This window comes from Nilaparvata lugens, chromosome 6 (genome assembly GCF_014356525.2).
Source record: "Nilaparvata lugens isolate BPH chromosome 6, ASM1435652v1, whole genome shotgun sequence".
Lineage (NCBI taxonomy): Eukaryota > Metazoa > Arthropoda > Insecta > Hemiptera > Delphacidae > Nilaparvata > Nilaparvata lugens.
Window position 1 is genome coordinate 39,620,436 of NC_052509.1, and position 27,944 is coordinate 39,648,379.

Genomic DNA, 27,944 nt, shown 5'->3' on the forward strand with positions numbered 1-27,944 from the left:
GGTACAGCAAACATGTCAATAGAAAGAAAAAGAGCTTATCCAAACCACTAGAATATCAGGTCACATCTCAATACTTACAAACGATAAGACAAAGTAACAAAATCACAAGCGAATGGCAAACTCAAAAAGACCAATTCAAGGAAGCCATGACAATTTTTTGTTTTAATTTATAACACAAGAATGAAACACTACATAATGGATATAGATAATTTAAAATAAACATGTATCCTAATCCAATCCAGTATAAGATTTATTATGGATTTTGTAATTCTATTAATAATGAATTCAGTTGGGACTTTATTTATAAACAAGTAACACTGATATTCAAACTGACGTCTACATACACTTAAGCTGGTAAAGTCAATATCAAATTGTAATGGATTGGAGGGACGCAAATTATATGGATTATTCCTTAATAGTCCAGGCAACGAATGCTCAAATAAAGGTATAGAGGGAAAAGTTTGGAACACAATTTTCAACTCCACAGCTCTTTTAAGGATTGACATATCAAAAGTCCTCGCTCCTACTCCCTGTGCTTGAGGGGTGGGGTTGGTTTGAAAGTACCATTTTTTCATTTTTCGCATATATCTCGGAAATGATGCATCCTATGAACATTTGTATTCTGTGCAAAATTGAAGCATACAAAATTACCAACAAGTTTTGTCCAATGTGTTCCAATTTTGTGTTCCAAACTTTTCCCTCTATAATATTTCATTGACTGGACTATAAGTTGAATGTATCAGTATTCTTATTAATGAATAATATGATTATTTTAACATATGTTTGCCTCACTGTAAGCACCTGGAATTCTTGAAAAAGAAGTCTACTAGGGTACAATCTTGGCCTGCATAATGCAGCTCTGATAAGGTGTTTCTGTAATGTGAATAATTTGTTCATATGGATATCATAAGCAGCCCCCCATATCTCAATTTCATATTGGAAAAGTGATTGCGCATAAGCATAATAAATCTTTTTCATTATTACCATATCAGCTATTTGATTTAGTTTATTGACCGAGTGAAGTGAGATCTAAGATTCAAGTCAACGGTTTGGCATTTCTCTTAATGTTTATATGTTGCGCATTTACGGCGAAACGCAGTGATAGATTTTCATGAAATGTGACAGGTATGTTCCTTTTTTAATTGCCCGTCGACGTATATACAAGGTTTTTGGAAATTTTGCATTTCAAGGATAATATAAAAGGAAAAAGGAGCCTCCTTCATACGCCAATATTAGAGTAAAAATCAGACTATAGAATTATTCATCATAAATCAGCTGACAAGTTTTTACACAGATGTGTGGAGAAGCCAGTCTATTGCTGTATTTCCATAAGGTCTATAGTTTCAATCAGGTACTAGTGGATGAGAATACTGCGTGAGGTCTACTGTTCACAGAACTACTAGTTATCAATATAATTGACTTCCATATGATTTCATTTAACGAGAGTATTCATATGATATAACAGCCGGAATCAAATTTCATGAAAATCTATTACCGCGTTTCTCCGTAAATGCGCAACATATAAACATTTAAATATTTAAAAATTCAAACATTTAAACATTAAGAGAAATGCCAAACCTTCGACTTGAATCTTAGACCTCACTTCGCTCGGTCAAGAAGATCTTGATAATTACAAGAAATTTTCTGTTAGAAACATGAGTTATTAAATTTTGTGAAGAGAAATTTTTGACAATTCAGTCAAGTTAATAACTTTTTGTTAATAACCCGTGTTATTAATTCCGGTGTAAACGCAGTGAGGTCTAAACACTTCGCTCGATCAATCATCTTATTATATCCTGTATATATCTATCATCCTGTTCCATAAACTGTCAACTATTTAGCTTTTCTATATTTTTCCAAAAATCATTTCACTGATTACTGCAATCGTCATTTTTCCTCTTGTGGCAAATCAAATTGAGTTTTAGTGTTGTTCATGAATCATGATGAAGTATCCATCAACATTCAGTATTCATAAACAATATTGTTAAAATTGTTCTACTGAGGCAATTTGGATCAGCTATTTTCAATTATTATACTAGTAGTTCTGTGAACAGTAGATCTCACACAGTTATAAACCGCAGCCTCCTCTTATACTGTCCATCAGAGTAAATCCTATCTCTTTGTCGTGTCGGCGTGATATCGGTGTGAAAACGGCTAATGACTGTTGGGGTTGGTGTATCAAAAATGCTAACATCAAAAGCCAATCTTCTTCAAGACATACTGGCAACAGGACAGCCCTATGTCTGAGAGAGACAGCCCTAGAGACAATACTATGTTATTTTAGTTATTAATTGCATGCGCTATTGCAGGCAATCAATAGTTCATTTAATAAGTGCATAAAAATTGCATTCAATGAGGCATGCAATTAATAGTCTACACAGCTGCTGACTTTTTACCAAGTTACATTGAGATATTGAATTGCATGCGTCATGGCATGCATTTTATAATCCACTCGACAGCTGATTTATGATGAACTAGTAGTTCTGTGAACAGTAGACCTCACGCAGTATTCTCATCCACAAGTACCTGATTGAAACTATAGACCTTATGGAAATACAGCAATAGACTGGCTTCTCCACACATCTGTGTAATCACTTGTCAGCTGATTTATGATGAATAATATTCTATAGTATGATTTTTACTGTAATATTGGCATATGAAGGAGGCTCCTTTTTCCTTTTATATTATCCTTGAAATGCAAAATTTCCAAAAAACCTTGTATATACGTCGACGTAAAAAAGGAACATATATGTCAGATTTCATGAAAATCTATTAACGCCTTTCGCCGTAAATGCGCAACATTTTGACATTTAAACATTTAAACATTTAAACATTTAAACATTGAGAGGAATGCCAAACCGTCGACTTGAATCTTAGAGCCTGTTCACATGACAGCGATTTACGCTCGGTTGTCGCGCGATTGACCAACCGAGCGGTTGCCAGGTATAGGGAAAGACATGGTGCCGTACACATGCATCGCTCGGTTTTAGTAGTCGCCGGCGAATCGCGGCGGTTGTAATCTCAGACTTAACCGAGGGCAAACCGCTCATGAATCGCTGTCATGTGTACGAGACTGGCAAATCGAGCGATTTGCCAACCGCGCGACAACCGAGCGTAAGTCGCTGCCATGTCAACAAGCTCTTAGACCTCACTTCGCTTGGTCAATAATTCTATACTCTGATTTTTACTCTGATATTGTCGTATGAAGGGGGCTTCTTTTTCCTTTTATATTATCCTTGGAATGCAAAATTTCCAAAAGCCGAAAATGGCATCAATGTCCGAAACATGTTGTAATTAAATATTTCAAAAAAGGGTACTAAGATTTTTATTTTTCTTTTTATCTGTGTTATCACTTGTCAGCTGATTTATGATGAATAATTCTATAGTCTGATTTTTACTCTAATATTGGCGTATGAAGGAGGCTCTTTTTTCCTTTTATATTATCCTTGAAATGCAAAAATTTCCAAAAACCTTGTATATACGTCGACGCGCAATTTAAAAAGGAACATACCTGTCAAATTTCATGAAAATCTATTACCGCGTTTCGTCGTAAATGCGCAACATATAAACTTTTAAACATTCAAACATTTAAATATTAATAGAAATGCCAAAACGTCGACTTGAATCTTAGACCTCACTTCGCTCGGTCAATAATCAGTTGAAATGAATTATTTCACTCAATAATAATTCATTGATATCATTAAAAAATCAGTTTTCTTCTTTTATATATGATAAATTAGCCTGCACTGAAATCTTGCAGTTGTCGTAGTTGAATCAATTTTAGTGAAAAGTATAATTTGACTGGGTTGCACCGATCGGGATGAACTATAATATTACATCAGGCGATTATAACTGTTTCTAAACATACAAGTAGGCCTACTTAGTTTCCAAATATAAAATAATTATATACCGATATTATTGTATAATGTTTACTGAGCGGACTGAGCCCAGGTCATAGATATTTTTCAAAGATCTGCTGATAAGGTAAAATTTACACAGTTCTTGAAATCAAATCAATACTCGTCAATGAACTCTAAAGTAGCTCTAATGTTAGTTCGATTATCGGACTTCAAATGCAACTACAGTACTTTTATGAGACCAGTGAATTGACATGTTAAATGTGTTCAACTAATTTGTCCTTCAAACTTGTGACCAGAGCTGATTGAATTTTTATTAGGTAGGCCTACATCGGGATAGGATTTCATTAATTTATACTTCGTTTTCCTGATACAAATTGGAACATTTGAGAGTGGTTACATAAAAAAGTAGGTCTACATAACTAGTGAATTCCTCAATTTATTTTTTCTTGTCTATTGTATTTCATTTCTCTAATATACTGAAAAATAGTTTTGAATATTTATTTAAATAATTGGATGTTTATTCATTATCATTCGGTTGAAATTTACATGTAGCCTATGAGTACAGCAGAAATATACTGATCAAACATTAGATATAATTATTTTATATTGTTGAATCAGATAAGATGATATCAAGAAAAAATTCAACATTACCTTAAGCGTATATATTCTATTCCATGTAATGATATATCCTTGCATGCCAACCTATCGTGAGTTTAGGAACACATGTATTTAAAGATAATTGGTATAAAATACAATTCTATGAAGCAAGGAAGTGAATGATGATGAAGAGGTATAATCTGATGTTAGATAAAATGATAAAAACATAGTTGATGTAGCCTCCGTTAAATACGTGCTTCACAAAAGGAACAATATTAATTACAGCTCGCCTACTTGTAATCGTTATAGAAAGCTGAACAGGAATTTATTGAAAATGCTTTTAATTGGCAATTCATCATAGTTTCCTTGACTTCTCATTTTTTCTGAAAAATCTTACCGATTTCTTGAGAAAATAAAGTTTTCCGCATAAAGTTGCATGTTTTTGTATGTGAATATGTTTGGAGTGTATTTTGATTTTTTGAATTAGAACATCTTGCATGGAATTGTTGAAGTTTTTGAAACCTCTTGCATGGATTTCATTATATTTTTGTTATCATACTTATAATCAATTAATAAAGCTTAGATTCTTGGAAAATGACAATCTCCTTCCAATCAGAAACAGTTCTCATGGTGAAGCAGATATTAATTTGGAATCTATGTACCACAAATCCAAACTAATTAGTTTATAAAAAAATCCAATAACCTTAAGATGAAAGGCTGCTGGAATTTCATTACAGGAATAGGGAATGATAAAACAATTATTAATTCATCTGAAAGTATAAGTAAGTAGTACCCTTACTATTATTCAGTTTGAATATTGATAAATACATTTTTGTAATTATTTTAACAATAACTAAATTTAAAACAAATTTACGTTATGTTCCGTATAAAGTTACCTACATTTATCTGTGGAGGTGTATGTGTTTGTTACGGCTTACAGTAGGCTATGTATCTTTGCACCTTTCGCATTTCTTTTTAAAGAAAAACAAATTGTTTTTTTCTCAAAATATAAATAAAACATAACATGTTTTTCATATTTTGATAGCTACAGTACATACAAAACGTATACCTTTGTATCTCTTTGAAAGTTTTGTACATTTAAAGGAACTAATCTCTTCAATCCAATTCCAAACCAAATTTCAGTTGCGACTGGTGCGGTTCTATATTGATCACTGAATATCTGGCATTCATTTATCTGTCCACGCCTACCCCGTTGGCCCGTTTCAGTTTAAAAATAGATACAAAACAAAATAATGAATGTTGATAATCTGCAGGGACGCAAAGAAGTTTGAAAACGTTCAGAAGTCGATGTCCTACCGTCAAGGTAGACAAGATTCTTCACATGTGGCATATATATCTGCATGTGGAAATGAGCTTCTCACATTCATTATTGTTTGGCAATGATTAATACATAATTATTACACCTTTACTGTCTAAGTACACAGTTTGACGTCATTATACTTTGTCAATACCTATGTTGTAAAAGTAAAATTACATATTGAATTAAATTGAATTGAATTCTTGCCTTTATTAAGGGCGGAGTTAGCACTCTAGGTCTCCTCTTCTAGACAACCCTATTGTAGTGCTTTGTAGTTTAATATACTATATAGTAGCATTGTACTGACATCTATATAATATTGGAAAATATTATATTCCCATTTAATCAAGTGTACCGTACAAGTTAAATTACTTATTGCAGCGCTTTGCAGTATGTTATACTATATAGTAGCATTGTACTGCCATCTTCATAATATTGTGAAAATATAGGTATTCTCATTTAATTCTTGGAAATGATTGAAATATCATTATTACAAATGAACTGTCTTCGATATCATGTCAGTAAGTATAAGTATTGTCATGTCAATATTCGGTTTCATGTCAGTAAGCCCATGTAATATACTTTCGAATACTGTACCTACAAATAATGCACCTAATTAATTTTTTTAGGACTACTAGTTATGCTGCTATAGACTTAATACTGTAGTAGCGCAGATAGGATGAGAGGATAACAGCTATTTGATGTTTGATTCGTTTATGATAGTAGCATTTTATACAAATATTTATTCATGTGGGTTGAATAGAGGTACTGGCTGTGCGTGTAAGTTGATTGTTTAGGTTCAAGAAACTAGATTTGAGCAGCATTTTGTTGGTGATTCAGTTACCCAGGATATTATGTTGGCGAGAGAGGGGGCGAAAAATATGGACTACGGCAAACATTTTTTCCTTGTAGCAGTGCAACAGCTGAGTCCCCTCCACTCACTCAGATCAGGTTGGATCAGGTTTGGTTCCTTGTGGCAGACACAAAGTGCGAGCCAACGCAACGCAACCGTCCGTGACTAGTTCAAGTTCAGACACTTGGCATTCGCATTTACTCATTTAGTCAGTTCACATTGAAACGCCGCTCCCGCTCCGCTCGCTACCATGCCTCTCAGATGATATCGCTAACCAATGCTCCAATGCAGGCACTTTTTCTAACATAATAATTGATAAGAACAACGTGATAATACAGTCTTACTCATCCGGTTCGGTTTTCAGTTACCAGTGTTGTGTGTAGCCTGATACATTTGTGCTATTTTGTTACAAACAAACAAAAACATGTGGATTTTTAAACCTGTTCTTGTGTATTTTGTTGTTTTCCTCAGCGGATTAGTGGAATCTGAACAAATTTGTAAGTTTTTGCTTCTGTAATATTGCTTTTAAACTTGATGAAAAGTTGGTATAGTCACAGGTCAGGAATTGCAGATCAAAGTTTATTATAATCTATGTTTTTACCGAAAATCCTGAGAGTATCTTAGGTACTTGAATACTGATAAAAGCAAAATAAATTACTTGTTGTTTATATAAAATACTACTGTAACATTTACAGGTTCTGTATTGAATTATACTGCAAAATTTTATACACAGAACGTTACTTCCTTTTTTCTATTCACTAAAAGTGGAAACTGATGTAACACATTTTTTTTGCCTTGCTGAAGTCCCAAGTTCTGTCACACGTTAGTCTTTATGGAAAATGTGTTGATAAACTAATAGAAACATTTACAGTCTCGCAAATTCTTATTTTTATTGTGGCCTTTACTGCGAAACCTATACTTACAGGTGGAATCTGATGTAATACTGTATGTATGTTTCTATTACACCTTTCGCCTGTTATCATTTATGCTATAAAAATAGATGGTGTTTTTCAGATCTGCAGATCAATCTTTATAGAAATTATATGCGGTGAAGCTCTTTTGAGCTGACTACTTCCCCATGGTTGAGAAACTTTAATACAATGAATAAAAGACACACGAAAGAAAGCGAACACAATAATTATTACAAAGAATGGAAGAGTAATAATTTCAAAAACAGCAAATAGTTGACCATTTTCATTTTGTGAAGTTGATAGTTAGGGAAAATAGGCAAATTAGGCTATCCAATTCAATTGAAATTAAAACTTATTTTTGTAGACAAAGAATACACAATTATTATTTTCAGTTGAATTATAATTTTCCAATGAAGTAGATATTTTAAATTTTATCTTACAAATAATGTAGGCTAGTAACTCAATAGTAAGATCAAGAATGGAAATGAAAACTTTTATACATTTAACCTTCATTTAATCAGTGCATTCAGGATTCACATTTCACATTTTTTTGAAAATCAATGTGAAAATTTTATTCCAATAAATCATAATTTAGTATTCCATTATAAAATCTCATTGCATTTTATATTAAGTTATCCCCTCTATTAAATGCTTCTTCACAGTACCTTTTTACAGTATCACCAATTAATACCATCAAACCTTCAAAATTAAACTTTATCAAGTAATTTACACTACTGAAACTTTATCAAACTGTTCATAATTTGAAAAAATCTGTGAATAAATTTAGAGCAGAAATAGTGTAGAAGATACTGTTTGGATTTTGGATTGACAGACCGCCAAGGAATATAAGTGAAAATAGAAGTTTTGGCTCATTACTGCTAAAATGTCTTTATTAATTTATTATGATTGGCATCTGTAACTCATATCAGGAAAACTTTACACAACTAAAGTATGTAATAGCATTAAAAAATTATGAATGTAGTTCAATTTATCGAACATTTGAAGATTCTTCTCTTTTGAGATAGGATTGATTGTCTAGAGAATAAATTAGTCTCCAAACTAGAATAATGAAGAATAACACAACAGAGATAGCCTACAGTATGAAATATACCTGAGAAATAAATCAAACATTGAATGAGGAAAAGGATTTATTTAAAATAAAACTGTAGAGTTAAGAGAGTTGAGATATTTCATAAAAGTGTCTGCCCTTGAATGCTATTAATAAAATGATGTTGATGATATTGATCTTATTCAAGATATGCATTTACATGATGCTGTGTTATTTAGAATATACTCACAGATATATGGATTATTTTATAAATACATGAAAATAAACTTTTAAACGTGAATCCGGTTTGTGTCATCTAAAGATTGTAATCCAAACTTCATAATGTTTATAAATCAGGTTTCTTTACCTTGTCTTCCATTTTTAGTTGTTTAAATATATTTTTCGAATAAATAATCAAGAATATAATATGACTGCTGTTATCGCCAAGGCAATACTTCTCTTATGTATCCAAACAATATATTGAAAAATCAGAACTACTATTAGACTATCTCTGTTGTGTTATTCTTCATTATTATTGCAAGCACATCCTCTTTTTAATGTCTATATTCACTGGACTATTATTTTTCACTTCATGGTTGTGCTGATAAGTTATTGTTCAGATAGGTCAATTCACTCATCTTTGTACTCGATCAGTTCACTCCAAATATAGATAGTAAGAATGAGTCGCAGAAAGATAATCTCCATATCTTTGTTGTAATCTTCATTAAAATATTATAAGAGTTTGCTTATTATAATGCTTGCGTAATCCCAAGTCCGTATGTTTCTTGGTAAGGGCTACTCGTATTTATATGAAAATTAACTAGTAGTTCTATGAACAGTAGACCTCACGCAGTATTCTCATCCACAAGTACCTGATTGAAACTATAGACCTTATGGAAATACAGCAATAGACTGGCTTCTCCACACATCTGTGTAATCACTTGTCAGCTGATTTATGATGAATAATTCTATAGTCTGATTTTTACTCTAATATTGGCGTATGAAGGAGGCTCCTTTTTCATCCTTGAAATGCAAAATTTCCTAAAACCTAGTATATACGTCGACGCGCAATTAAAAAAGGAACATACCTGTCAAATTTCATGAAAATCTATTATCGCGTTTCGGCGTAAATCCGCAACATATAAACATATAAACATTAAGAGAAATGCCAAACCGTCGACTTGAATCTTAGACCTCACTTCGCTCGGTCAATGATTCAAAAATAAGAAAGAACATTGGTTTGAAATAGAATGAAGATTATTAACTCAAGTTAGTATATTTTTATCGGAATATTTTGTTCAAGATACTACTAGTAATTCTGTGAACAGTAGACCTCACGCAGTATTCTCATCCACAAGTACCTGATTGAAACTATAGACCTTACGGAAATACAGAAATAGACTGGCTTCTCTACACATCTGTGTAATCACTTGTCAGCTGATTTATGATGAATAATTCTAAAGTCTGATTTTTACTCTAATATTGGCGTATGAAGGAGGCTCCTTTTTCCTTTTAAATTATCCTTGAAATGCAAAATCTCCAAAAACCTTGTATATACGTCGACGCACAATTAAAAAAGGAAAATACCTGTCAAATTTCATGAAAATCTATTACCGCGTTTCGCCGTAAATGCGCAACATAAAAACAAAAATTTGATTGACAAAATAGAATTTGTAACATGTTATAAAACAAAAGCAAGTTTGTGGGTCTCTACAGTAACTATATTACTCAAAGTATGTTCATTGACTATCACGTGGTACAAATCCGCCATTAAGATTATAAACAAACATTATAGTCCTATCTTATTCATTGATAATTATTTGGAAATTTGAAACTTATCACTTCTTTTACCGATTGGAAACGTATTTTGAACTTCGGATGAGTTTGGTATGAAATTTTCGAAGGGAACCTGATTATACTACGATATAGATCAATAAAGTTTATTTAAATAACATTAATAACGCTTAAAACATCAATTCTTCTTCCCTCGGGCGCGCATAAGTAGGGTACACCTCAAAGATCAAAATTTCAAACACTCATAACTTTTGTCACAATGATCGGATGTCATTGTACCACAGCTCATTCTTCTCGGCTGGTCAAGGCGGTTCAAAAAAATGCTTCATGAGTATTTATGAGTCGAATTCGATCGAAAAATATGAAATTCATCCCTGAGTGTAGTAACCAGTACTTCAATACACAAATAAATGACAAATCAAAGCTATGTATCTCGGTATCCCATTATTATAAAAAAGACTTGATCTTGAATTTTAGAATTGAATTTGATTTTTTTCCTACCAGTTTTAGTTGCTGCACACGGAAGAATATAATCGTAATGTAAGATTCGATCGTAAAAATCAAGAAATCGAAGATACTTTTCCCATAAACTAACGGTCTAGGCAGTGCTATGATAGGGAACAGTGATTCAAGATGAATTTTAGGCAATTATGAGATCGTAGAGGATAAATTGTCTACAGTTTGGAATCAATCATGAGTTTCTTGATGTATCAGACTCTTGATTAACAGAAAAATCGCGAAAAAATGAAAAATTGGAATCGCCCTTTTTAAAATCGGTTGTAACTGACTAATAATACTGGAATCGAGGGTATTCTTTATTGTAGTGGAAAGAAGAAATACTTTTCCACATTTTGAAATTCTATCCCAAGTATTTCACAATATGCAGCTTTAAATAAGGAAATTAGTCATTTTTTGTGAATTGAAATACTGTTTAATGTACACTCAAGGATGAATTTCTCTATTTTTTTTTGGTCGAATTTCACATATAATGCGTAATTTGGAACCGCCTTGACATGCTGAGAAGAATGAGCTGTGGTACAATGAGATCTGATCATTGTGTCAAAGTCAAAAGTTATGAGTGTTTGAAATTTTGATTCTTGAGGTATCCTTATACGCGCCTCTCCACTAAATTAAGAGCATATAATGATAAGGGTGATTCTCATAGAACATGATCCAATGAACTTATATCATGGTGCGAAATCTGAATGTGATGACAATGGAGTTGCTGATGATGAATGAAGCTAAAACTCAGGTGTTTTCCAAAATACAAGGATCATTGTTGTCAGGTTTACCTGGATATCTATATATATAAGATAGAGCCTGTAGAGCACAAGACCACGCTCAGAGGAATCTTGAATTATACACTTAAATGGTGACAGTCGGAAGATATTGTAGATCAAAGACTAAAATTCATCAAAATGATTTTTTTTCTAATTTTACTTATTTTTGAAAAATTGTAAGTCAGTACTCATTGAGGATAGAAAGTTCCGAATAATCTCATTTTATTAGTAATTTAATAATCTCAATAAAAGACGGGAGCAAATTTTTCTGATCGATTACAGGATTTGGCGGAAACAACATAAAAAAGACTGGAAAATGAACCGAAAATACAAGGTTTTTGGGCCACTCTGTATCTAGCACAAGGAAATTTATGTACCCAAACAATATATTGAAAATCAGAACTACAATATAAAATGCAAGAATAAATGTATATTTAAAGTACTGTAGTTGCAGAAATAAGTATCAAGACTTTGGCATTCAAATGAACAAGTTCAAAAATCTAATCAATTTCAACAAATAAAGATCTCAAATGCTGTTATCGATTAAAAACCTCAACAATTTGCAGGTGGGGGGTCCCCTGGACGCCCCCCCCCACTGGTCAGGGTCCTGGATCCGCGCCTGTAAGCAGCTGATGATTCAGCTACTTCCCCCACCACCTATTTCAACTCCATTCTATAACTTGTAACATGTTATAAGTAGTAAAACGTTCTTATAACACATGTAACATGTAACAAAAAGTTATACTTTTTGTTTGATATTTACCGACGTCGTGCGGGAAAGGAAAAACTTTTTATAAAACACAAAGTTACATGTAATAAGTTACTAACATTTTTGTTAAAGTTGTTATATAACCATAACGTTTTATAACAAAGTTACACAGTTTAAACGTAGCTAAAGGGAAAACTTGTTATATATATAACACAAAATTATGTTTTAAAACACGAAGTTACATGTAACAAGTTGAATGAATTCATAACATTTTTGTTAAAGTTGTTAAATAACCAATGTTTTATAACAAAGTTACACAGTGTAAACGCAGGTTTAGACCTCACTTCGCTCGGTCAATAATTTGGCAAATGTCTTCTTAGCACTGCGGTATTTGATTTTTCTATCAAACACAAATGTGCATTAAATTATTCTAATAAGTAATATCTATTGGCCTAATGAACTATATCTATCAACGTAATATCAAATCAATTTTTGTTATAATGACTGATAGAATAGATAAAATCTATAACTGAATAGATAAATATTACTATATAATACTGTGAATTGTAGATGTAACTCAAGTTTGAAGGCGTTTTTTAAAAGTAAGTAAATTATCAGTTGGAATAATTTCATAATTATTATGGATGCTGGCTCTTATTTACTGTGTTTTTACACTATCTTATCTAAAACCTTTAACCCATGGTCACTCAATAAATAAGAAATAGCCTACTTATAACACAAAAAACAAATTTATTGGTTCAGCCTACTTACGAGTGTTTACTTGCATTATTATTATTCTCAGGGATTCCCCTTGAAACATTTTTGGAACTAACAGTCACTAATTACAGTAGCCTACCTAAATACCAATCTCCTGTTTATTTACAATAACAATTGATTTCATCTCTCCAAATATTTTATAAAATTATTATCAAATGATAGAATGAAATAGCTTTTTTCCTGAGAATGTCTGTGAATAATTTTGTTTTGATTGTCTTTAGTCAAGTTAAAGCAAACCTTTGTTCAAGTGGAATAAGCCTATTTGTAAAAATATGCTCTTCAAACATCCAAAAATCAATAATTTATTTTGGCAATAGAATATTTTCTTACGTCGAAATTCATTGCAAAATACTATAAAATAGTGAGCATGAGTAGGTAACTTACGGTCAAAATTACAATAAGATTTGGAATTAAAAAAGCTGCCAGTATTAAAGGTAATAATCAATGAGAATTATAACATTTTTCATTTCAAGTCCATTAAAAAACCTTGATCTAATAATTTTCTAACAAGTTTCTGATGCAATTCTATCAGATGCAAGGCTATCATCTAACAGAATGTAACCTGTTCCTCTTTACCATGTTGTAACATGATCCTCTTTACCATGTTTTAGAAAACAACACTGATAATTTCCAGTTTCTAGAGAAATTTAAAGCATTAATTCAATCATTCATATGGAATGCAATGTTTGAATCGACTGATTTCTCTTATCATTCAATATATTTCTACTTCTTACAATTCAATCAATGTCCTAGCAAAAGCAAAAGCCAGTGTTACAGAAAGTAAGTTTCAATATTTATGAAGAAAAAAGTGAAAACTCGATGGTGACCAGTTGCAGCTACTAAGATTCAGTGCAAAGTTCATACTGATTGGTCAAGTTAGAAATATAATGATACCTAATTATACATTTATAATATATTTCTTATAAAAATTCTTCTTTTCTAGTATATATTAATCTTTTATCAATTTTTAGGCGTAGGTACCTGATGTTGAAACTGATAATATTGCAAGTAAATATGCACATTGAATTAGTCATGTCCAGCTTTGTTGTTGCACGTCTGACGCACTTTTGGTATAGGCATTCTTGGAATATGACCCGAGTTATTTTGCAATCATTACTCAGTGAAACCAGTAATACACCGTGGGGGGGGCATGACTAGGGGCAAACATTATTGAGTGACTGTGAAACACAATATTATGGACAAATATGATATGAAGCCAACATAGCAACTCCCCCCATCTCAATAACATTGCACATTCCATTTGGTTTGAAATGTTGATCTCGTTTATATTTAGAGTAATAATTGTTGGAGTACCCATCACAAATCTCATTAGTGATTCCAGTGTAAACGCTCACAAACTACATGAATATTGTTGTGGCATTCGGTCTAGTTTCATTGAAGAGAATTTCAAACGTTTATCCCATTAGAATACGCGTTCACAAATTACCCGGCTTCTGTGATGTTATTTGTAGAGAGGTCATTGTTACTTGAGATAGGTCATTAATAGATCATTTAGGATACACAAAATCAGATTGTTTATCTGATTGAAAGATGTTTTGACACAACTCAGTGTCATTAAGAAGACAGGCAGTTCAAGTACCGTAATGGCTTTATCCACTGTTGTCTCGTGCCAAGATTGAATGCAGTGAACAATGTACCATTGTTGATCATTCAGTTAGGTGTTTAAGGAACTTTGTATGTGTTGAGCATAATTTATTAGGAAATTGCAATGATTTTTAATTGATTTTTGAGAGAATAATATTTTTTCATTCGCAGTTAGGAGTTTGTAAAACATTTAAATAGTTACCTAAGGCATTTATAGGAGAAGCTGGCTGGGTACCTCGTCTCTCCTTTTAAACGTTTGGAGATATTTCTGCTAAATTGAAAAGAATCTTCTAAATTAAAATTTCCAGTTCGTAATTTTCAAAATTTCTTGGGGCCTGAACCCATCCTATCACCGGGGGCTTTGCATAATATTTTTACGTGCCCCCCTTGGAATGTAGCTAAGGTAATGTAAATTTATAAAAAAACATTAAATATATTTTTATATTTGATTTGTTTTTTAAATAAATACGGTAACCAACATTATACTCTGTCTATAACTATAATACTGACTTTTTTCATGAATTGAAATTCATACTATAAAGCTCTCCATTTTCTTTTAGATCTTCAATTACATCAAATAAAATGAAGACAGCCTTTTTCATTCATTCATTACTCATTTCTCTAGTTTTTTCTAGTAGTTTCTCTAGTTAAGAAAACTTATCGAAAGTTATTAATAAATACTAAAGAAATTTAGTAGATTATTATTAATTTTTCAAGTTGTCTTGTTTTCTCACCCTTTCAGTACGTCAGGATTTTAAAATTAAATTGAAAAAAAACTGAATATACACGGTTATGGTGACAGAATAGGATTGACCTAGTCAAATGGTTTGGACGCTGGCTGGCTTTATTAGCCGGAGACCAGGGGTGTATTTCATTGAACTTTCAAGGCCTGTATTACAGGCGACTTCCCTGTATTATTAGTTAATATTACAATAGTGTATTCCATAAAATTTATATCTATTAGAAAAACTATATCTATTTACTGTTTATTTCATAAGTCTTGTAGTACAAGCCCTGTATTACAAAGCTTTTATGAAACAGGTCCCAGGTTACAATTTCTGCCGGCCAAACCCGTGTTTTGAATGGTCATTTGAAGTCGTCGGTCCCGGCTGCGTTCAGGATTCCTCAAGTTCTGTCAGAGTCCCTAAAATTAGTCAGGTGCGACCACACCAGACCTGAGCCATCCAGGTCTTTTGTCATATACTCACTCAATTGCAGCTGTTTTCCACGCATTGACTCCGGCTTTACCGCATTGAATTAAGCCGGACTTGTGACATAAAGTACTATTTTCAGGGTTTCAAATTGTGTAACTGTAGAAATCTGTTGAGAATTATTTAGAAATAATGCTTCACTAATGGCATTGTTACTTCTGTTTTATTTTCAGTTAGGATATGTGCACTGAGGAGGAGCAGAAACTTCCGTGTTATTTATGACGCATGTGAAAATCTAGTGAAATCAAAAGCGCCATTAAAATGTGAATATGCTTTAGATAGGTAAGTCCCTATCTATATCAGCTTTATAACATTTTTTTTCAAATGGATTCACATCAAATTCACAGTTCAATTTCATTCTCAAAATGTTATCAATGTTGTTTTGAGAAATTATGGAATATATAAATTATTATTATGTTCACTAATAATGAATGATTAAAATCTTACAGGAGTTTAATTTATAATTAAATATAATTTTAAACTAATACCATAAAGAAAAGATAGCATAAGAAGATATCTCATGACATAGGTCGTTTATGTTGAAATTTTTAAGCCAATTTCTTGTTAACTCAAGCCGATTACTGTCTATTAGTACTGTTTTTGCCCAGTGAGAGTGTACGAAAGGAACAGTATGAGAGATTACCAGCGTCACATAGCTTCACGAAAAAACTACGGACTATCGTCACAGTATACATACAGTATGGAAACATGGCAAAATCCGCCATCTTGTTAGGAAGCTCCGCATTGTAATAGTATTGATGGGAGGTTCGGATCACTTTAATGATTCTCGATCAATTGATCTCGTTCACTGCAACGAGCCAATCAGAAGACCAGGATTGGAACTTCCTAAGGTCACGTGACGTGTCTAGTATTTGCGCCATGTAAAAAGCATTGGTTGGATAGGCGTTTCATTTACCATTCTGCACCTATTCTGTGCCATCGTCTTGAGCTAACGCTGAAATTTGCAACATAAACGAAATGTGAAATCTGGCAATCTCCTCATGCTATCTTTCCTCTATGCTAATACTTAGTTTCGGTTTTGTGAATTTTATTTTTATTCTTTCAATAAACGTTGTTTCGGGTAGATCTTATCTTATTTGAATTAAATATTATATTGGAAAATCTTTGGCAAAATCGTAAATTGAATCAAACGTATATTTTAATAATCTATAATATTGATTTTCTCTCCAGTTTGAACTTAATTGATAACATATATTTTAAAAAGTTCATGTTTAATGTAAATGGAATAATTTTGTTTCAATCTCCTCATCGCTATATTCTCAAGTGATACGAGTATCACTTAGAAAATCGGTTTAGAAATATAAGTGCAGTTGTCTTTCTCTGTTACTCACAAAAATACTCTTGAAAAATACTTGAGATACTTATAAAATACTTAGTCGATAACATTTGCAATATAATCTCCTATTTACTACACTTTATTAACCAAAAACGTTTCTCTCAACAGGATAGACTGTTTACAAAAAATTTCCTCAGGAGAAGCTGACTTCGGCATACTAGAAGCCGAAGAACTACTGATAGCAAAGAACAATCCTAGTATCGAGAACATACTGATCGTTTCCATGTTCCAACGATCCTCTGCTCTTAGTAGGTACCAAAAGTAGGTTTTCTATTTTAAGAATTATGCTATCTCAAGTTTCTCTCAAATACGAACTGCTTTATTATCTAAATGGAATAGCAACAGAAAATATTATATATCTTAGCTCAATGCATTCTGCATTTGTAAGTGATCAGATGAGATTTCAGTTATATTATTCTCATATACAGAGTGGGTGAAAAGTCCGAGAACGGCTTAATATCTCATACACAAAGGTAATTTGACGGTGGGTTTGATTGGGGATCCAATTCAAATTGAAAATACTACTTTAAAAATCTGGTCCGCCATCTTGGATCCGCCATTTTGAATGCAACTTTATTTTTTAAATAGGAAGGTGGTCATGCGATACATGATTTCAATTCGGAATTTCAAGAAAAAATGAATGGCGAAAACCACATATTGATATCTCTAACCGTTTCTTACATACCGTATTCATATTATTAATCAATACTATATTCAAAGCAGAGAGGAAAGAAAAAAGTACGAGAACGGCTTGGTATCTCATTAAAATGAGATCTAATTGATAAAAATGGTATCTCATTAAATGAAATTATAACCTAATTAAAATCCTATCATTTATAAATCAATTATTATTATTGCAAGTAATATAATTTCTTAGATAGGAAGATGAGCTCAAATAGAACACCGAAGGTTATTAATAGAAATGTAAACATTGCGGGAGTACTTACGCGTTCCCAAAACCAAAATTCAAAAACGCCAAAACCAAAAACCCCAGTTCCTCAAACTACTTTAGCCGAAAAAGTTGCTCAACTACAAAGTAGCCACACTAATTTAAAAAACCAATTAGAAGTAACTCTAAAAACGTCTGAGGAAGAAAGGTTAGGGATGGTAGAAGAAATTAAATCTTTGGAACTGATTATAAAATTACAAGATGAAGACCATAAAAAAGAAATACTAAATCTAAAAAATCAATGTAGTCTAATGTCGGAGGAAATAAAGAAACTAAAATCTAAATTTGATAATACTAAATGTATGATAGAACCTCCGTCCAAATGCAAAAAAATAGAATCTAACCTAAATGATGGGAATGCTCTGAAAATGGTCGAAATAAAACGTACAGTGAGGTTTTGAAGACAGCAACCAAAAATATAGCTGAGGGAAATAAAGATAGGAAAGGGAGAGTTCTGCTACTGACGTCCAGTCATGGACGTGATTGCAGTGATCTCCTTGATAAAAGATTGAAAAATAAATTGATGTCCAATGTTTTTTCAAGCCAAGTGCATCAATTAATGCAGTTGTAGAGTCAGCTAGGGAACAAACTAAAGACTTTGATGAAAATGACTATCTAATTGTACTGGGTGGCTCAAATAATATAAATGAACCTAACTTGAATCATCTTCCTCAAGTAACAGAAAAAATCAAGGAAATTGTGCCACTCAGCAAAAAAACAAACTTAATAATAAGTACTATTCCTAATAGGTTTGATAGGCCAGAGTTAAATGAAGCAATCAATTTGACAAACAAATCAATCCATAATACAATCAACAGCCTAAAAAATAAGAATTCTAAACAACTGGGGATTTGTTTTCTAAATGAAAGGCTGAAAAGACATAACTTCACTAATCATGGGTTGCATCTAAATCGATCTGGCAAAGTAATATTTTGTAATAGATTGGCAGAGCTGATTGAAAGCCGTTTGCAATCCTCTGGTTTAAAAACAGTCAAAAAAACAAATAACGATTTTTTAGTAAATTGGCTCAAAACAGGGAAAGGGAAATAGCTACAAATGCTAGAGATAGAGTAGCACAAGATGGTAAGGTTTTTAGTATTTATCATCAAAATATTCAGTATCTTCGCAACAAAATTGACAGATTAGAAGTATTTCTTAAACAGGAGGATCCTGACATTGTTATTTTCACAGAGCATGGCTTAAAAATAAAGGAAATAAATCAAGTTAGGATTCCAGGCTATTCACTGAGATCAGAATTTTGTAGAATAGTTCATAGAAGTGGTGGTGTATGTATATTCACTAGCAATGCTAAACATACCCAAAGTTATGAACTGGATTTTGTTAAGAGATTTTCTGTTGAGATGGATTTAGAGGTGACGGGACTAAGGTTAAAAATTGATGATCGATTTGAGGTATAGTCCAGGCGCTGGCTTACATTGAGCATACATGAGAGAGGCAGAGAATTTGACTTCGGATTATTGTTAGGGGCTCTTTAGTGTATATGAAACTCGATGTCGTCACGTCCCAGGGTGGTCGACAGCTTGTGGGGGAGGGGGGTAAGTTGTAAAAAACGCGCGTTTATAAAATCGCCTGTCCTGCAGTTACTATTCATAGTACAGCTTTTAATTTTTTCTCAATATTATGTACACATAACTGGCTTTCAATGTGATCCTATACATTTTTGCGATAAACCGCATAGTTTTTCCGTAAAAAAATAAAATATCTCGAAAAATGTATTTTTTTATTATGGACTTTCTGTTATTTCTCGAATATTCAAGTAATTAACCGACTTAGAGGAAAATGCTCCCAATAAACGTTGTAGGCCGTTTCTTGCTGAATCCAATGACATATATATTTTGGGGGTTACGATCATAGATGCGGCGGTGGGAGGGGGATAAGTAGCACTGTTACGCTGCGGCCCGGTCCTCCCCCATGATAAATGCGCGTAATGGCCTCTCTATTGCATCGCTCCTACTAGTCTATGCATTCAAATTATGTATTTCAGGAACGCTTATCTTATGTATTTTCGGTCGCTGAACACGATTTTTCAACTCTCAAGCCTTAATAATTGATAATTCTCATCATAATATACTAATTATGGTCAAAATTACAAACTTCATCTCATTCTGCAAGGAAACTAAGAAATGACTGTTTGAAATAAACGAAACTTGGGTTTCAAGAAATATATTATGATAGAATAAAGATAATATTCATATATGTTCATGTTCTATTGTTTTTATCTCAAATTAATTTATTGTGATGCGCTGCAGGCTAAATTATATTATTAATTGCACACTGGCCACGCTTACTTGATATAGTGGTCAGTTAATTTCCAAGAAATATTTGTGGAATTTCTTAGTTCTTCATGGTGGAAATGGAATTCATCATTTATTCATTATCATAATGATTTTGTTTAGTATGAAAATATGAATCTTTCGTGAATCTTCAGTTTGTCGTAAACTTTTGAGAAATTATATCCAATATAATAATAGATATGTGTCAAATCAAAATGAAATGAAAATTTAAATATTCATTCGTATTATTTCTAACAGTATTATTATAATGATATTTCACTAACTTTTGATTGATTCATCCATTATGGTATACCCGTTCAGACTGTTTTGAAATGGTAATAAGTTATTCAGTATCAAAATTTGGGATTCGAATAGTTTTGGGCCATGCCTGTTATTCTTTCCCAAATATATTTATATGATTTGTAATTTTATTCACAAATGAATGAATGAATGTATGTATTCCTGCACGTAGCTAACGGATGGATTATTTCTTTATAGATTATTGCATGTCACATTAATAAATCTCTGCCACAGATTTAGAAATCAAGTCTCGATGGTTTGGAGAGCATATTATTGGAGTGATTCTTTTACTCTGCTGCTGCTTCGTCTAATATGTTCACTACCTTTGTTTGATTTTGGACCATAGACATGAAAAGCTATGTCCACCTGTATCACTCCATCTTTATTGAGGATTTTCATAACTCTTCTCATTACAATGTTTCCATAATCTTGCAGCGTATTGAAGTTTTGAAAAGTGAAGTAGGAGTTGAATTCAGGAGAGCCATGTCATCATTATGCGAATTTGTCAACGGTATTTAGGGATTTAGTCAAATCCACAACTAGTTTCACTTACAATTTCATGGGCCAAGTGAGATTAAGAGTTTTTATTTCAAATATCCATCAGATGTTGACAGAGATTGCGGTTATTGTAGAAATGCATGCTGCACTAAAACTTCAATGCTGAATTATTTTTAAACAGCTACCTAGTAAAAATACAGAGATCAGATCTTTTTGTTCTAGAATTAACTAAGACTAGGATTTTTGTTTGATTGCATCGTGGAGAATGAAAGAACTCTGTTTCATTTTATAAGTGAGAATACACTTTTACAATTTGCCACAACTATGTTCAGATAAAAATCGTTGGAGACCGAATAACTATTTCTTTCTATACGTCCAAAAGAGAATCACACACTTCTTCACTTGCTTCCAGACCATTGATAGCATTATGCAGATTCTGTTATCCATCAGAGTCTTGAAGAAAAATGTTATGTTCTCTTGAGAAGATTATCATTATGCTTCTGGAAATCATTCTCATCTCTCATTAGTCTTGTTTTACTTCATTAGATGACTTTCTTCACAATCTCCAGTGATATCCATAATGATGTCAACATACTTGAACAGAATATCTTTGATGGAAGATTTATTTATGTAGTAGCAGCCATTTTAGAAAAGCCTTTGAAGAACTAGCTATTCTAATCACTCAGTTTTGATCGAATGAGGGTCTGCTCCAAAGCATGATCGGTTGTCACATTTATTAAATTTTCAAGGTTTCATTTGACAGAGAGTCAATGTATTGACTGTATAGAGTTGATGTTTCCTTATTGGAAATTATTTTCTACTTCTATGGGTATTTTTTTATATTTTCTAGATATAACACAGACTTTATAACATATTTTGTGTAATTGAATGAAAAAAGTATGGGATCTTCTCTCGTACAGTTTCTATGTGCAATACTAGAGTCCTTCCTTATGAGCATGAATACAATTTAAGATAATTTAAACTATGTTACAATAATCAGTCATAAATTTCAAGTAGTCATTGATTTTGATTCTAAAAAAAACTCCACAAATAGCTCCTGACTTCTTTCAAATATACTTTGACAATCTCTCATATTTGAACCGTTCATGAGTCCTAGTAGTTGTTTCATTGAATTGATTGCTTGCTCTCACACCTTAATTATACTGATCTCCCCTCAATAGATTTCCAACAGTATTCTCTCCAAATATTTCAAATTCAACAGAGATATCTCTCATTCCACTTTCATTCAAGTACCACCCTTAGACAATCAGTCAAACTCAGCCAGATGGAAAGTATCTATTCGTAGATATAAGTTACAAAAATAAGTTGATAAAGCTGCGTTTACACCAAAGTTATTAACAAAATGTTAATAACTTAATCTTTATAGATTCTATTAGATTGAACGGAACTTGGCAAACACATATGTCCATCATATGTATGATAAGTTATGTTCAATCTAATAAAATCTGTAAAGATTAAGTTATATTAACATCTCCTTAATAACTTTGGTGCTAATAAACGCAGCTTTAGAGTTGTATTTCATTTGTAATCAAATATTTAGTCATATCACATGGGAGTAATTGGCATTATTTGTGCTTCAACTGTAAATTTATATTAAGAAAATATTTTACTCCTGTTACACGGTGCTTTATATGGGGTAGCCTATATTATTTGTTTAACTTACTCCATTACTTGACTTTCGCAATTCCAAAGTGATCATTGAACTAAATCGAATAATTATTCTCACTTAATGGAATTTCAGTTTTTTATCGACTGAGAAACACATATAGGATTCCTAACAGGATGGTTTATCATTACAATGTAATCATAAATAATGATAATGAGATGAAGTTTGTAATTTTGACCATAATTAGTATATTATGATGAGAATTATCAATTATTAAGGCTTGAGAGTTGAAAAATCGTGTTCAGCGACCGAAAATACATAAGATAAGCGTTCCTGAAATACATAATTTGAATGCATAGACTAGTAGGAGCGATGCAATAGAGAGGCCATTACGCGCATTTATCATGGGGGAGGACCGGGCCGCAGCGTAACAGTGCTACTTATCCCCCTCCCACCGCCGCATCTATGATCGTAACCCCCAAACTATGTATATCATTGGATTCAGCAAGAGACGGCCTACAACGTTTATTGGGAGCATTTTCCTCTAAGTCGGCTAATTACTTGAATATTCGAGAAATAACAGAAAGTCCATAATAAAAAAATACATTTTTCGAGATATTTTATTTTTTTACGGAAAAACTATGCGGTTTATCGCAAAAATGTATAGGATCACATTGAAAGCCAGTTATGTGTACAAAATATTGAGAAAAAATTAAAAGCTGTACTATGAATAGTAACTGCAGGACAGGCGATTTTATAAACGCGCGTTTTTTACAACTTACCCCCCTCCCCCCCAAGCTGTCGACCACCCTGGGACGTGACGACATTGAGTTTCATATACACTAAAGAGCCCCTAACAATAATCCGAAGTCAAATTCTCTGCCTCTCTCATGTATGCTCAATGTAAGCCAGCGCCTGGACTAGTAGCAGTGTTAGGTATCTATAGGTCACCAAATGGAGACCGGCAAAAATTTTGTGAGCTGCTCCACACACTTTTGGAAATTACAACCGCTCGTTTCACAAATGTTATAGTAGTAGGAGATTTCAATACCGATTTTGCCAGGCAGGATAAAATGACAGAGGATATTAGAGATATTATTAATATGAATAATTTAGAAATTAAGGTCCACGAATATACAAGAGTAACTCGAACTTCACAGACAATTATTGATAATATCCTCACAAATATAGAAGGTTGTAATGTCAGGTTAGGTAGCTCAGATCTATCAGATCATAACTATCAAATTTTAGATGTTAAGTTGCAGGGCCAGAATCCAAGCAGAAAAAAAACTTTTGTGAAAGAAATTCAGCAATATGAGCTAGGAAATATAAATTGTTTGAAGCAGGAACTGCTTCAAGAAAATTGGAGTAGTGTTTATAACAGTTGTAACCTAAATTACAAATATAAGCAATTCATTGATACTCTAAGATTTCACATTAGTGTATGCTGTCCAATAAAAAAAGTCAAAGTAAAAAGTAAATTGGACAAAGTAGATGAATGGATAACTGAAGATATTCTTACTCAAAGAAATATTGTTAGGGAAGCCTATGAGTAATTTAAATTAGTGAGGGATTTTCCGAGTGAAGTCAAATACAAATGTCTAAAGAAAAACTATGCAAAAGAAGTGAGGAAAGCTAAGTGTAAGAAAACAGCTGAAATATTAACAACTAGTACCAATTTTAACTCTGCTGTTTGGGAGGTAATTAATAGAAATAGGAGAGCAGCTCAAAAAGATACAGTTACTAATGTCCCTAGGATAATCGATGAACATGGAAATTATATGGATGATAGTATAGACATTTGTAACTTTTTCAATAAGTATTATCAACAGGTTGCATATAATCTCCAAAAGTCACTGAACACTAATACTTGTAATACAACTACATTAAATGCTGAGCCAATTGAAAAGGTATTTAAATTTCATCCATTATCAAGAGATGAGTTGTCAAGAATAATAAAAAATTTGAATAACAAAAAAACAGTAGGATTGGATGGGGTCTCAAGCAAAATTTTAAAAGAATGTGAAAATGAATTACTGGACCCTTTATTGCATCTCCTTAATACTTCACTAGAGCAGGGTATTTTCCCTGATGATCTGAAACAAGGAAAAATTTTGCCAATTTTCAAGAGCGGTGATTCTGAAAGAGTTGAAAATTATAGACCCATTAGTATTCTAAATGTAATAAGTAATATTTTTGAAAGAGTAGTTTTATAGGCTATTGATGCACCTGGAAGAAATTAATTTCATATGTGATGAACAGCATGGGTTCCAGAAAGGGAAATCTACTAAGACTGCAATAGTATCCCTTGTTGAAAGACTAATAGATATAATAGATTCAGGTGAGAAGGCATCCGCAATATTTCTTGATTTATCCAAAGCTTTTGATTGTGTGAACCATAGAATATTATTGGAAATACTAAAAACTGTAGGTGTGAATGGTATAGAACTAAAATGGTTTGAATCATATCTCATAGGTAGAAACCAGTGTGTTGAGCTTACCAAGGTGGATGGGAATGAAATAGTAAAAATTAAATCTCAAAAACTGGAGGTCCAGGCTGGAGTACCTCAAGGCTCAATTCTGGGTCCCTTACTGTTTCTGTTGTATGTGAACCAATTACCAAAAGAGTTAAAAGATCACAGAGCTCTGTTGTTTGCTGATGACACATCGCTTATCTTTAACAATCATTTATTAGATAGTCTAGAAATAAATGCTTTTACTGGAGTACAGTCAATTGTCCAATTCTTGAAGCAAAGGCAATTAACAATAAATAGTAAGAAATGTCAATTCCTACAATTCAAAAGTAAATATAATTCAGTAGAGGATAGAGAAATAAATGTGTTTGTAGAGGAAAATGAATTAGACCAAGAAGAGAAAGTAGCATTCTTGGGAATTTTATTGGACAGGAAATTAACATGGCATCCTTACATTGAGAGGATATGTAATAAGATATCATCTGGGGTATTTGTCCTGCGGCAGCTTGCTAGGCTGAATGATAAAAAACTACTGTTAACTGCTTACCATGGACTTATACTATCTCATATTAGGTATGCTATTTTAGTATGGGGTAATTCATCTCAACAAAATATGGACAGAGTGTTTAAGATTCAAAAGAAGGCACTCAGATGTATAGAGAAAGTGAATAGGTTAGACTCTTGTAGGCCTTTATTTAAAAAGCTTGGTCTATTAACTGTGCCATCTTTGTATGTATATGAAGTTGTAATGCATGTGAAAACGAGTGGTGTGATCCAGAATTCAGATGTTCATGAGTATAATACGCGAAACAGAGCAGATTATCATATAATGGGTCACAATAGTAGGTTATTTGAACAAAAACCAGATTATATTGGTAGGAAATTTTATAACAAGCTACCTCAAATCTTGAAAAGTAATGATGATTTGAAGATTTTCAAAAAACAAATTAAAAAATATTTAGTTGATAGAGCTTTTTATAGTGTACAAGAATTCCTTTCAAACCTAAACTAGGTTGAACTACTTAGTGTTAGAATTATTATGTAATAACATGACTTGTCTTATACTCCATGACTGGAGTCTTTAGGACGTAATCTTAAAAAAAAAAAAAAAATGTGATTTCAAGGAGGGTGTGATTGAGGATCCTATTCAAATAAAAAATACTACTTTACTGTGACTTTAAAAATCTGGTCTGCCATCTTGGATTCGCCATTTTGAATTAACTTTTTTTAAAGTCATAGTAAAGTAATATTTTCAATTTGAATTGGATCCCCAATCACATCCAATGACCAATTACCTTTGTGTATGAGATATTAAGCCGTTCTCGGACTTTTAACCTACTCTGTATAAGCCTACATTATATCATATCAACCCGTTTTTAAACGACTAACAGTTTTTAAAGTGACTGCTACCATTTTGTAGTATCTCACAATAGAATAGTCTTGTAGTCTCACAATAGAATACTTGCTATAAAATAGCTTTATTCTGTATATCTGATATTTCTGTTCAATTATTCCGATGTGTATGCTATAAATATAATATCCACCTTTGCCCAAGCTATCCTACTAAACCTGTACAGTAGCCTACCTATTATAATATTTAAATTAAAAATATTCTCTTTTATTGTTGCATCTTGAACATACATTTTCATGCAAGCTCATAACTTTAACGAATTGAAATCTTGAAGCTGTCGGAAAATAATTTTCCAATGTTATATTTTTGACAGTCATGCTATGAATGTCAACTTCATCAGTCAAGATTTGTGTTTGATAGTAAGTCTTTTTACTCGAGTTATTTGAATGCTTTCCTTGACGATTGCACTACACTGGTACTGGAGGAAAATAAGATATTTTACCATGATGTGTATTATTTGACTTGTGCATGGTCATGGCTTTAAAACCGATAATAAAATGGTGAAAACTTGTTATTTGTTGGTACTATTCATTGAAAATATAGGAATATATTTTTAATAGAGCTGCATGCGTTGCTATGTTTGACCTTCAAAATACTTGGATACAGGTTGATAATGCACTCCAAGAACGTTTATGTCTTTTAAGTCAATAGGTTTAAAAACAAATACCCATCAATTATCGTTATTTTAGTGCTAGAACATGACTGTATAGAAACTTGTGAACACATTGTTTAGAAAATCACATTAATTTCGCTTTGTTGCAAAATAAGGTTTTGTTTCTATGATGAATATTTTGTGGTGAATGCTATTCTTGACTTTTCAACTTTTAATAAACCCTTCATGATTATAAATTTCTGCCATGCATTTTATAATCTAAAATGAACGATTTAATAATTACCTTGTAAAAGAATTTAACTCTGATTCCACGTTGTTAAAAACACATACAGTAATTTACACAACAGTCAAACTTATTCGATATAAATTATATCAAACTTATTTGGCATAAGGAATATATAGTTTCTGAAGTTAGATTATCTAAAAATGATTCAGACGTTTTTTCAAAGGGACTTCTA

At 32.4% G+C, this 27,944-nt stretch overlaps 1 protein-coding gene across 1 annotated transcript in view; it reads left to right on the forward strand.

The window, feature by feature from the left end:
- The window catches only part of LOC111055188 (transferrin), a 54,502-nt gene that overhangs the window by 10,738 nt on the left and 15,820 nt on the right, over positions 1 to 27,944 (forward strand). The window contains exons 2-3 of the mRNA XM_039431453.1: positions 16,137 to 16,245; positions 17,429 to 17,568. Of these exons, the coding sequence (XP_039287387.1) occupies positions 16,137 to 16,245; positions 17,429 to 17,568 (249 nt within the window). The remainder of the gene's footprint in view (positions 1 to 16,136; positions 16,246 to 17,428; positions 17,569 to 27,944) is intronic.